Source organism: Astyanax mexicanus, chromosome 1, assembly GCF_023375975.1.
Source record: "Astyanax mexicanus isolate ESR-SI-001 chromosome 1, AstMex3_surface, whole genome shotgun sequence".
In the NCBI taxonomy this organism is placed as follows: Eukaryota; Metazoa; Chordata; class Actinopteri; order Characiformes; family Acestrorhamphidae; genus Astyanax; species Astyanax mexicanus.
Window position 1 is genome coordinate 30,550,558 of NC_064408.1, and position 13,374 is coordinate 30,563,931.

Consider the following 13,374-nt stretch of genomic DNA (forward strand, 5'->3'; position numbering starts at 1 on the left):
AACATGGCAAAAAAGAGGGACACATGTTGTCTAGATTCACCATATTACACTAGTGAATTATTGTCAAGCTGTACTGGTGACAACAGCACTAGAACAGTATTACATTATAAAAGCCTAAAAATACTATATAAGCCTGTCACAAATAAAAATCACATTAGAGATCAAGACTTCTGATTATATTCACATGGGTCTTTGTATTACTTTTGTGTGTGAGTGTGTGTGAGTGTGTGTGAGCAAGTGTGTGTTTGTCTCAGTGATGAAAAGCTCACTAATAGGAATGTTATTCCAGCACAGACAAAAATAAGACTTGGCGTCCTCCTGTTCATTGCACTGCTGTGGCCTGAATCTGAACTCTGAAAGTCATAACATACAAACACACTTGAACAAACACGAGCACATACACACACACACACACACACACACATTCACATAAACCACAAAACACTCTTTTTCTCTCAGTATAAAACAATGCACTCTATGAGCCTGAAGATAATCTCCACTGAGAACAATGATAATCAAAGTAAACAGTGATCAAAGCCCCCCTGTCCTTCCCGTTTCCATGAGCTAATACTGGAAACAAACTCACGTCTTTCGGGTTGAAATGAACTCGACTCAAAGATTGATTGAATTAGAACAAACAAACAATCCCGCTCATCCTTTCTAGACAGCAGGGCTAAAAATACCTCAACAAAGAAATATACAAATAGAAATACAATCTTCAAACAGCTGCATTACAGATGAAAATGTGTTGTGACCACTGTGTTAAAACAGACAAACTGGACAATAAGGTAACCAGCATAATGAGGGGGTGGCGCCCTCTAGTGGATGTACACTAAACTCTCGTTTTATTTTCACATTTAATAATAGGTCATGGGAAAGGTTTGGTACAAGCCTGTTTAATACATGGTCCTTCCAAAATACACATAAAAACAATGGAAGCACAGAGTCGCACAGCTCTAAAGGCCAGTGTGACATTAATCATATTCAACTACCTCTCTGCCAACTACAATATTTGGAGAAAATGTTGTAAAGTACTGGTATATGAGTATAATATCCCCAGGTGTGAAAAGTATAGCATCAGAGAAGGAAAAAAAATACATGATGCTGAACCTGTTACACAGATTTAACCATATTGGGGATGCCAAGATGAGCCAAAAATCTTAAATTAACTCTCTAAACAGTACCACTTTAAAACAAGACTACCTTTATAAAGAGTTTATAAATGGTTTTACAATTAGTTTATTAATGGCTACTAATTAGGTTGTAAATGCCTTAAAAATCGTTAATAATCAGTTATAACACATATGTAGAAATGTACGTAGACCTGTTGTTTGCCAAATAGTGAACCCACAGCCATCTATATTGTTGCCCTTTCTATGTATGTGTTATAACTGATTATTAATGATTTGTAAGGCATTTACAACCTAATTAGTAACCATTAATAAACTAATTGTAAACCAGTTATAAACCCTTTATAAAGGTAGTGTTATTTTAAAGTGGTACCCTCTAAACAAATGCATCCGAAAGAGAGGCTAAATGGATGTTTTAACAAATTCAGCATAAAAGGTCAGCATAGTTCAGCATGGTTGGCCTATCACTATTGTAAAATGGGATTACAGCAGCTTCATTAAACTCTGTAACAGCGCAGAGCATTTACTGATCTGGTTTTAGTTATAACGTGGGTTTGGAATGATTCCTAACATTTCTATAATTGTATCGAGATCTGAGGTTTAGGGGTGTTGAGCATGTCGATCCCAACCACATCGCCTTTTATATAAAAAAAAACAACAACTGTAAATGAGAAAAATTTGAGAATAGTTCTCAGGTGGGGTAGGACATATCAAAAGAAATATAATCAATTAGATTCAAATCAGACACTATTACAGTACAGGGTGCAGGTGTGTTAATTTTTTAAACATATTTATTTAAAAATATATAATCTGAAGCTTCATTATCTGGCCTAATTTAAATACCTAAAAGTGGAAAGCTACTCAAAACTCAATATTGATTTTTCAGGGCATCTGCTCACACTGAGCAATCAAATACCATTTATTTTTTTTACCCAATTTTTTTTTACATGAATCTGAAAATGGACCTCTGAATATGCATGCAGACACGCACACACACACACACACAGAACATATCAGAAGTGGCACATCATATCAGATAACAGAATAAAGAGTGCTGTTTAATATTGTGTGCGTGCTAAGCGGAGAAAACGTAGATTATCATTGGCGGTGTCTGAGCCCCTAAAAAAAGAATTGGCGACGCCCCTGGTAATGAGTAACGATGCAGCTCGTATTAAAGTATTAAACTCATGGAAAATATGTAGTGAAGTAAAAGTTGAAGTAGGAGAAAAAATATTATTTTAGTACTTAATTTCAGTAGTGAAGTAGTTCTACAGGGAGTTTTTCTTGACCACTGTTGCCACTGTCACCATGGTGCTTACTTTTGTTGATTTGTTGCCCTCTGTTGGGCAAACATCATATAGCATTAAATATATCTGTAGTGCAGTAAACAAAGCAAACACTGTGCAAACGACTGTGCTGCTGTAATTACAAGCTGTAAGGTTCAAAGATAAGCAATGAGGATGATAGGGAGAACTCAATTATAATATATGAGAAATGTCCAGACAGTCAGCAATTAATTTAAGTATTTGTGTATTTATTTTTTTATTAAGTAATTAGCACATTTGTAGACATAAATTTACATCACTGCAACGTAGGCTCAAATCAATCCCATGAGCTGCCAAGCACGAGTAATTCTTAGGTTTGGGGGCGTGCAACCAAATCGACAGTGAAATAACAGTGTATGAAGACACCACTTCAAAAGTTCTGACAGCTCTTTAGGGATGAACTGCCACAAACTGTGATATTTATACCGCACATAACCCAGGGTCAAATATGGCAAGTTAAACCCACAGAGGAAAGGAAGGAAATTACGCTGTGGTGTGTGTTACTTTTTCTGTATGTGTGACAATCTTCCATTTGATATGAAAATCTATAGTCTATGTCAATGTGTGTGCTTTATCTGTATTTCACAGGCATTACCGTTTAAAAAATAATAGAAAAAACTGTAATACAGCTCAGCAAATGAATATAGATGTTTAGTTTTATATACAACGTTTGCTAATATGATACCAATTTCTATACATGTACCTCATAGGGATGTTTGATGTTTTATTCCAAAAGTTCCACATATATTAAAAACATCAATATGTACTTAAATTGTAAATAATAAAACATGATTGTTTACAGTAGTTGTCAAATGTTCTGCCCTTCGATTTGTAAAGTATTTCTGAAATAAAAAGCTACTCAGAATATTAGGTTTGTTCTAACTATAACTCCACTTCCTCACTTCCTTTAAAGTGTTCTTTATAAAAAAGGAAGCTCTTTAATAAACGTTTTAAAATGATTCTACAGAGCACAAAAATGGGTTCCACTATTGTCAACAGCCTGTTATTCTGGTAATAGTGTACTGGTTTCATCTCAAAATTATTCTCTACAAATAACTGCAACCATATTGGCTACATACTAAACACTGTGATGGTAGTGCATGCACAGCATATCTAAAGAAGGTATGCATGGTCCTGTACACACCCTGTGTGTGTGTGTGTATTAATTTGAAGCTTTGTTATCTACCTGTCAGACTGCGTGGTCTGTTGTCTGCCAGCTCAGAGATGGCTCCGGTTGTAATGGTCTTCTTCATACGTGATGCTGCAGCTGCTGGACCCAGGACAGGCTTAGCCAGAGCATCATCACTGCTTGCCCGCTTCAGCTGCACACACACATAAATAAACACAGTGTAAAACATGTCCTTAAATAACTGGAGAGTTTGTATGTGCTCTGCATCAGTGTAATGCATGTCATATCCATATCTGACCACTGCATCAATGCCAAGTGTTCCTAGCAGCAACAATGCTACTTGATAGATGAATGCTCAACAAACCACAAGACAGTTCTGCTTCCTGCTGTATCAGCACAAAGACCAGCCTTAGAGACTTTTACCAATAGATTAGTATACTGAGCGTTCTGATGCATTACAGGGATGTTATATATTGATTTTGCTAGCAGTCTCAACTTTAACCACATCATATATAGTCCCATTTAGTGCTGCATTTTGTTTTAATATAAACTATTATAGTTACAATGTTTTTGGCTCCTACTCTGTTTCCAATGCCCAACATTTAGGCCAAATCCCATTTCTCCTTTGTTCCTCTCCCTCTTGTTTTCGAGTGGAAACCTTGCCCTTGGAACAGTGTTATATCTTTCCCCTAAGAGTTGGGACAACCCTTCAAGCAGCCGATACAGACATAGCTTTAGCAGTGGAGAGCTAAAGTTCAGCAACCTAGCTGCTGGTTAAGGAGTTAACATTAGGTCATTGTATGTATTCAGAAAAGGGACGGTGGTGCTGAAATAATTATTGTTGTCCATTCTTTAATTCCTCTGTGATGGGGAGCTAAAATGAGCTTTTATTGCTTTTATTTTTCCATTCCACCTTAAATGTTGCAGCGTCTACGCTGTATGTTGCACCATTTTAGGTGGAATGGGGAAGTTAGCTAGGTAGCTAGCTACTGAGATGAACTACTAGTGATTTTTAATGCTTGTTATGAAGAAAATGAGCATAAGCCTATGAAACTACACATTAAACTATGGTAATATAGTGGTTGTTGTCATTTTTAACAAAGAAAATACAAAATTGTGGGTTTCTTTGGTCAGTTTTCCCGCCATCTTGCCAGTAATTCTCATAGCCCTCTGTTTTGAGTGTGTCCTTGAAATGTAGCCCTAACCCCACCCCCTACCCCTCCAGCCTAACAAGAATCTGGGATACCCTATCCCAAAACATGCACAGGCAAAACAAGAGGGGTAGGTCTAAGTGGTAGGGTCAAGGGGTGAAATGGGATTGGCCTGTGTAGTAAAACCACTCCAGATGATCCAGAACGCAGCAGCACGTCTGAAGCTGAAGCTGAACTTGCATTAGATATTGTGTATGGGTGTTACTGACTACACTAATCTGAGTGAGCCAAAAATAATGAAAATCTAAACCCTATATTAGTTGTGTGTGCGTGTCTGTGTTTGTGTAAATGAGCTAAAAAAAAAAAGAACATTCAACGACCATGACTCATGACCATCTGTTCAGAAATAAGAAATTCATAAACAATAAAGAACTAATCAAATTAAAGATCTTAAAGGAGAAACGTACCCGGCTGAGGCGCAGGTCAGAGGCGATGGTGCTGGAGGAGCGGGAAGTCTTCATGCCTGTGGAGGTGCTGCTGGATGTAGAGGTGGAGGTGTGTGGAAGGGAGGAAATCAGCCGTGTCCGTTCAGGGGCTGCTGCCTTGGGCAGCGCCGCCTTGGCGGTGCCGCCTTTCAGCATAGTGTGTTTCACCGGTTCTTCTTACTCAGGCTGTGAAAACAGAAAAGAAAGAGGCCACAGTTAGAGACCAATGAATATTAGCCTAATCTTAGCCAGCAGAAGTGTGAGTTCCCTTCACTTTCAGCTAAAACACAACTTAGGAAGTGAGAAAGCACAAAACAAGGAACAGCTTAATACTGTAGCTTCTTTATAAATAACAAGATATTTATGGCCTATTAACATTAAAAAATCAAATTTACATTAGATTTACTATTCTGCACCATCAGCATTACCAACTTCATCACATTCACATTACAATAAATCTTAATAAAGTTCTTCTATTCTACTCACACACTATAGTATAGAATGAAAGTAGGTTTTTGAACATCAAGGAAACATGAGTGACAAATAAATGCAACATATATACAGCTCTGGAAAAAATTAAGAGAGCACTTCGGTTTCTGAATCAGTTTCTCTGATTTTGCTTTCATATGTTTATGTTTGAGTAAAATTAACATTTCTGTTTTATTCTATAAACTACAGACATAATTTTTCCCGAATTCCAAATAAAAATGAGAAATTGCTGAAATAACAAAAAAGATGCAGAGCTTTCAGACCTCAAATAAGACAAAGAAAACAAGTTCATATTTATAAAGTTTTAAGATTTCAGAAATCAATATTTGGTGCAATAACCCTGGTTTTTATTTACAGTTTTCATGTATCTTGGCATGTTATTCTCCACCAGTCTTACACACTGCTTTTGGATAACTTTATTCCACTCCTGGTGCAAAAATTCAAGCAGTTCAGCTTGGTTTGATGGCTTGTGATCATCCATCTTCCTCTTGATTATATTACAGAGGATTTTTAGTTAAATCAAAGAAATTTATTATTTTAAGTGGTCTTTTATTTTTTTCCAGAGCTGTATTTAAATAACTACTAATGGTTTAACCAAACAATATGCAGCACTTTATATATTATAATACTAGCTTTAAAATAATGGTAATGCTTAATTGATTTGCAGAGAGTGGGTATCACCTCCATCCACACTGCTAACTGCATTATGTAACTCTGGTAAAGCAGGCAGGGACAGTGCTTGTGAAATTTGTTTAGTTCTGCTTAAAAAGTTTTACAAAGAGTAATATGTATGGAAAATCTTATAATATTACTCTACCACCTACATGCTCCTATTACTTTCAGAGATGATTCTGTATCTCTTAGCTTGTCCAGAAATGCATGTGTAAAGTGTGTCCTTTGAGTGAGTCAGCTCAAAAGGCAAATTACACTTCCTGACTGCATGTGTCATAATGTTGCCTAAAGCATAACTAAATATAAAACTGAATGTAATCCTGCAACACTCTTGAGATTATCTTTACACATCAACTGTGAGTTAGCCTGTGGTTTAAATATGAAGGGCCTGTCATACCTCAATTCCACAATAAGTGCAGCTAGGAAACCATTAACACTCCTGCTATTATAACAAAAAATGTCATGATTCATTATCCTGATATCACACATATATGTTAACCAATTACAGGGAGCCAGAGAGTAACAAACAGATGAGATACTGAGATAATGTTAGATTACAGCACAGTAGGAAGCAGATTGGGAGCTGGTTAATTATACTCTTATCTATATTTTATGTATTACTTTTAATACAGATAACTAGCTTTACATTTATTTTAAGTTTTTATTTGAACATTTAACTATTGTATTGTGTCACTTTTATCTCGTTTGCAAACAATAAATGAAACTCAAATTGTGCATGTAAATGGTAAATGGTGATCCGGAAAAAGTGAATGGCCTGCTAAGAGCACAGAACATATTAGTGCACTTAGTGGACGTAATGTGAGAGAAGTGAAGGGCTGCTAGAGGCATAAGTGCTCTTCACCAGGCATAGGAAAGGGTCTGGTGTTAGTGGACGAGAGAGAGAGAGAGAGAGAGAGAGAGAGAGAGAGAGAGAACCTTTCCTCTAATGTTTTCAGCAGCTTGGTGTAGCCTCCGGTCAGACCCAGTGGACCGGTCTCATTGATTTGACGGATGGTGGGATGCAAAGGTACACAGACCCAGCCATTACCAGCTGGCATCTCCAGAGACGTGAAATGGAGAGTCTAGGAAAAGCACTACTGGGCAGTACTGTTGATACTCAGTGAAGGAGTCGTCTGAGGTCAGAAGTCATTATAATCCTTATTCTTCATTACTCGCCCACCCCTGCTGACCCGCTTCCACCACTTCATTCTTCTTTTACTCCTGTGGTCCTGAACTGCACTACAGCAGTTTACCATCGCAAATCATTTACTAAAAATCCATAAAAAACAGCATTTTATATAGGATTCAAAACATTGAAGACACTGCAACAGTGTTTTTAAAATTGGTTTAATTATTTAATGTATTTTGGAATATTTAAAGGCCCCTCCTGGTTGAATCTAACTCACTCAAGTTTAATTATAATAGAGAATTTGGCCTGAGACTAAATACTAAACTCTGAACACAGATTTTCAGTTTTCATTAAATTTGCCACTTTCCTAACCACTATAAGCAATTACAAAAAAAAAAAAAACACTTACTGTTTTTAATATTCCATTATACAAACAATAAATCACCTTATGTTCATCTCAGCAGTTTGATTCTAGACATACATTTATTTCAGAAATGCTATGCTGATTACACATTTATCTAGCTAGTTTATTTAGCAGAGCGATTTTAGACATACATTTATCACAGCAGTGCTAAGTCATGTATTTAGCTAATTTGAAATTTACACAACTAAATGAAAGGTAAATCTTTTGGTAAACAAACAAGTTTACCAAATAGCTTACATTACTATTTTAGCCCTGTACAGATTGTATCTTTCAGCAACAGACAATTTGTAAAGAGACAGTACATTGACACGGAGCATTGTAAGTGATGTTGAACCCTTTATTACATTTCATTTATTCAAGTAGAGTGTAAAAATAAACTTAAACCTGTTTTCAGTTCCAATTCAATTCTGACACACAACGACAGATACTGATACAAATTCCAATGTAAGAGCTCTTATCATTTTTATTTTTTTTACTTTTATTATTATTTAATATTATTGTCTGTGTTTCTGTGTCTGTGTGTGCTTAGGATTATATCATAAAGTGAGGCTAAAAAACACCACACAGTACATCTAGGGGCATCTAACTTTTCCACTGGTAGAATGCCGGTGCTGGTGCCAAGTTCCTGAACGGTTCTGTGTTTTTCACAGCAAAATCACAGGTTTTCGACCAGAAAAGTTGTTGCCATTCTGAGCGGCTAAAGGCGGGGCGTTCAAGCATTACAAAAAAAGGCATACAAATCTTCCCCTGACTTCTGTTTCCGGTCTATGGAACACGCCCACATTCACATATATAGTGAGTGACTCCTCACAGCAGTGGAAACACAGGCCGGTCCTTAAAAGGTTCACCGGTCTGAAGAACCGGCACCGGCTCTGGCACCAGGACTTTTTGGTGTGACAGTGGTATAGGGAGTTGATATTGTTCTTAGGGAGTTGTTATTGATAACAGATTATACCTGGGCTGTAAATACTCCAAAAGGCTGCAAAAAACACCATTTTCCACCACGACAGGTTTATGTTCCAGCACAAACTGCAGACTGGATTGCCCCTCCTCACCTAATACATTCAATTATGTCAATATCAGTCCCATCTCTATTCTGTGCCTAGTCAAAAAGTACACTGGTATACTTATTTATGAGCATAACACACAGGGACAGGCCATCACACGCGGAAAATACTTACCTATCCAGACCCTATGAAATGTCAGATTTTAAAATGCTTTACCTTTTCGTCTTCAGTTAAACGAATTGTCCTTGGCACTCTCACTTCTGTACTTCGCTGTAGATGAGGAGCAACAGCCTCTAAACTCGCCCTTGTTGGCTAAATATAAAGGTTTAATTACTGCAGCAAATTCTGAGGTGGTCTTTTGTAATGAGATGTTTCTATGACTACCTGTGAATAATGCAGGAGTATGATTCATTACCTCATACTTTGCTTAGAATGAGCCTGCTTTGAAAGATTCTGTAATTAGGAGAAATTACAGAGTTCAAAAATAAGTGACTAAAATTATAACTTGTTCCGTGCAGCTCTGCTGAGGTCAGGGCTGCAGGCCTCAGTAAACATTGGTATAATAAGAGAAGCAACATTTGCAGATGCAAATTGTATATTATGCGCATTTCCCATCACAAGACCATCCGGTAAAGGTTCCCTTACAGTCCTACTCATATTTAAAGGTCTCATTCCATCGTTTTTTTTTTTTTCATTTTAAAATGCCTAGTTGTGGTCTCTAGTATGAATGAATGCTATGTGAGCTTGTTAGGATACCATATGATTTTGAATCTTGCTCATGAATATTCATAAATGTCAACATATCGCCTCTGATTAGCCAACATACCAGCAAGACGGACAACAGTTAGAAACATTTTAAAACAAAGACATTTTTACACTAATAACAGTCTTTGCAGAGTCATATGTTAATTTACAAGTGTAATGCCCTGCTAAGAGCAGTTCAGCCACTAACCTAGTCTTAGAGTCTCTGTAAAACGCGAAATCCACCGGAGATCCTATGTAAACACACAGTGGTGGGTAGTCCAGGTCCAGAAAGGAAAAATCCACCCCAGCAGCAGAGCCACCCAGGTAGTTGGAACAAAACCCAAGGGTGGATTTTTACTTTTAACCAATATAAACAGAACTGTTCTAAACATACACCTTCCTATCTCAATTGTACTTCGCTGGTGGTAAATAACACAGGAATGAACTGTAATGCTGTTCCTAATGCTGTTATCTCATATCTAACGAGACATGTTGGCTTCAGTGCTGTCTGTGGGTGTAGCGAGCCAAGGTGGGCGAGGCCAAGAATTCACGAGTTAATGTAGACACGGGTGCTTTTCCTGATTTGACTCGTTTTTATGAATATTTTCTTTTACTAGCTATTGCAGAAAATAAAGGTTGAGGGAAAGTTTCAAGTGCAGCATACATATACAACTCAGGGGGACCTATTGTATTTTACAAAGAACAAGAAAAGAGGGATTTTAGTGGAAGGACAACTTTAACAAAAGTGTGCACCATACAGTGCAAATCAATCAACTACAGATGCACCAGTATGGGAATTGTGGGTCGATGCAGAAAATCTGACATTTTTCACACACATATCTGCTGATGCAGAAACATAAACGTTCATAAAATAAACATGTACCTGTATTGACATTACAAAGCAATATAACAGTCACTTGCAGCAGGTTACAAATCCAGTAACATTAATAGTGTACATTGCTCTAGGGAATAACTTTGAGGTTCTAAGAATTGAACTGTTGACTTTGATAAGAATTTTATAAGCCTAACCTTAAACCTATTAATGGTTACTGGTTTTGCCCTTTATATATTAAAAATAAAAGCTGTAAGTGGTGTTATAAAAGCACCTTATAAAGCCCTGTTGAGTTTCCTGACATTGTCAGTGAGCCCATAAACTCAGCACATAAACAAACACAAACACAGATGTCCCTGCATCACCTGCATGCCACAGTTCAAAGCAGAGTTGTTGGTGGGACTGGTGCGGAGGTACAGTGCTCCATTCACTGTGAGTGGCTGTGTAATGAGAGAGAGGCTTCAGGCTCTTATCTGATTACAGCTGGCTGAGGGTGCAGTCATATGATGAAGAAACCCACTGATGCTGTGTGGGACACAAAGACACAGGGGGCTATATCACCAGTAAGGAGAGAGGGAGGTGTAAATCTAAAACGAAAAGAGGAAAGGGAAAATAAACTGATATGTAGTTGATCAACCAAGACATGTCTGGTGTGTAAACCAGACTTCTTTAGATTTAGTTTAGAACCATGAGATTAATCTAGCTAATAATTAATATATGCTAATGATCATCTATTAGCAATCAGTATACTGTATGTCCAAATCATCACACATTTCAAATTATATCAGATTATTTTCAAATAGTGTATTTTCAATGACTGAATGTCATTGCATTCTATCACCACTGCATTTTCCTCCTCTCTGACAAACTGCATCCCAGAAATTAAAATGAAAATATGGATGCAAGCAGGGGTGTGGGCGATATGGACCTAAAATAATATCACAATATGTTATGGTATTTTCGCGATAACTATACTCTTGGCAAAAAAAAAATATTTAAAGAATACTCTACTACAACAAAATGAAATACGATATGATATTTCACATCCCTAACTGAGGTTTTAAAAAAATACAAGAATTTTATCAGATTTGTAACAAAAGTCAATGATGCACAATGTCGAAATACTAATAATGCACTCCATTTATCTCCATATATCCAGGATTAAAGTAAAATAAATTATACTGTTCAGATTATAATCTGTTTCTAGTAGATATATAACGGGAAATGAGAAAAGTGTGAATTTTTCTTTTACTAAAGACAGCAAAAATCACCAAGACTTCCTTTTTTATGTGAAAAACATAGAACATCTTCGTCCATCAGTCACTCTCTTTTACTGGTGCCGAAACTCCATGCTCCACGCTTTCATGCTCCATGCTTTCATCACATCCAAAATTGACTACTGTAATAGCATTCTCTATGGGACACCTAACAAAAAACTAAATAAGTACTTCTTGCACTTCTTGCTTCTTGCTCGCATGAGCATATAACACGCATTCTACAAAAACTCCATCGGCTTTGCCACAATCCACAAGCTTCTTTCACTTTCAGTTATGGTTCTGTTTCTCTCAGCTTGCCCAGAAATGCATGTCCTTTGGTGATGGCTCAAATCATTAATCACAATTCCTGACTGTAGCTCAGGAGCGAGAAATATCAATCCTCACACAATGCTGCTTTTAACTGACTGATTGAATTTAAAAGGTAACTGGAAAACTGTCTCTGTATCATTTTCACTGCAGCAACTCACAATACACAGACCTCCTTTCTTTTCTGACTGCCATGGGAAATGCTTTTCAGGAGGCAGGTTGTGTGACTGTGGCCTGGTCCACGCACACCGCAGTCCTGGCAGATTGGGCACACACTTATATAAAGACGACCTCTACATTTTCTGTGAAAACCAGGCCAGTTACCCAAGACTGTATCTGACCTAATTAAAAGTACAAAAGCAGCAGCAGCAGCAGAATTAGATAGACTAAGCCTCTGAGTGACACTGCATTTATATATCCTAGAGGTGGTTTTAGAGGAATGACTTAACATTTTAATATGCTGAGTTCTCTTCACCTCAGGTTACATTATTATTCACTACACACTGAACATAGAAACTAAAACAAACAGCGTGGGTTTGTCATGAACGCAGCTGAAATCTCCTGGGAAAATCTGCAGCGTTTAGAAAACCTAATTTAAGCAGTTGACCTCTTATGTAGAGTGCAGATTCCGTTGTGGGTAAAGCTGTAAAAGCATCATATTCTGTGTACCTCAAGAGAAGCACAAATTGCAGCCTCCAAAGACTATGGCTGTGCTATATTGGGACACTGGTCGCTATGGCATCCTGTGGCATCACCATTCTGAGCATTTGTTTAACAGATGGCTGAAAGAAAGAAGATTTCTGCATCTAGAGTTGCCACGGCCTAAGGTGTAAAGATATTCCTGATCTTAATTACAGAACAGTCAAGAAATACTGCCAGTGACTAATTTTGTAAAAAGAGTCATTCCCAATAGTCACAACAGGACTTCCAGAGTTTATGCTTCTATAGCAACAAGTAATCATGTATCCAGTGTAAAACAAATCAACAAATAGATAATTGGTAATAATTTAGTTTTATGGATCAGGCTACATTTAAACAGCAATGTAATAAAGGGAAAAACAAACAATATTTAAAACAAGGAGCAGCTTACTCAGGAATTTCTTCTCTGTCTTCTCCACAGTTCCTGTTACCTGCCATTCCTTAATTACATTATATAAAAGAAAACAGATTCCTGAAAATGCTTTCATTTAATTGTCAAAATAACAGGCAGCTGTTTAGAGGAGCCCATGGCTTCAGATTGTGAGGCCAAGGTACGAGATTCATTATTTTTTACA

At 37.2% G+C, this 13,374-nt stretch overlaps 1 protein-coding gene across 8 annotated transcripts in view; it reads right to left on the reverse strand.

The window, feature by feature from the left end:
- specc1 (sperm antigen with calponin homology and coiled-coil domains 1) overlaps positions 1–13,374 on the reverse strand; it is a 205,231-nt gene that overhangs the window by 154,984 nt on the left and 36,873 nt on the right. For 5 of the 8 annotated variants that reach the window (XM_049476111.1, XM_022665301.2, XM_022665305.2 and 2 more), the window contains 2 exons: positions 5,203–5,406; positions 3,642–3,777 (listed from right to left, as the gene is read on the reverse strand). In XM_049476111.1, coding sequence (XP_049332068.1) covers positions 3,642–3,777; positions 5,203–5,376 — 310 coding nt within the window. In that variant the 5' untranslated portion in view covers positions 5,377–5,406. Of the gene's footprint in view, positions 1–3,641; positions 3,778–5,202; positions 5,407–9,893; positions 10,034–10,882; positions 11,105–13,374 lie in introns of those variants that run through there. The other 3 variants (XM_022665303.2, XM_022665302.2, XM_049476108.1) reach the window with 3 other exon arrangements.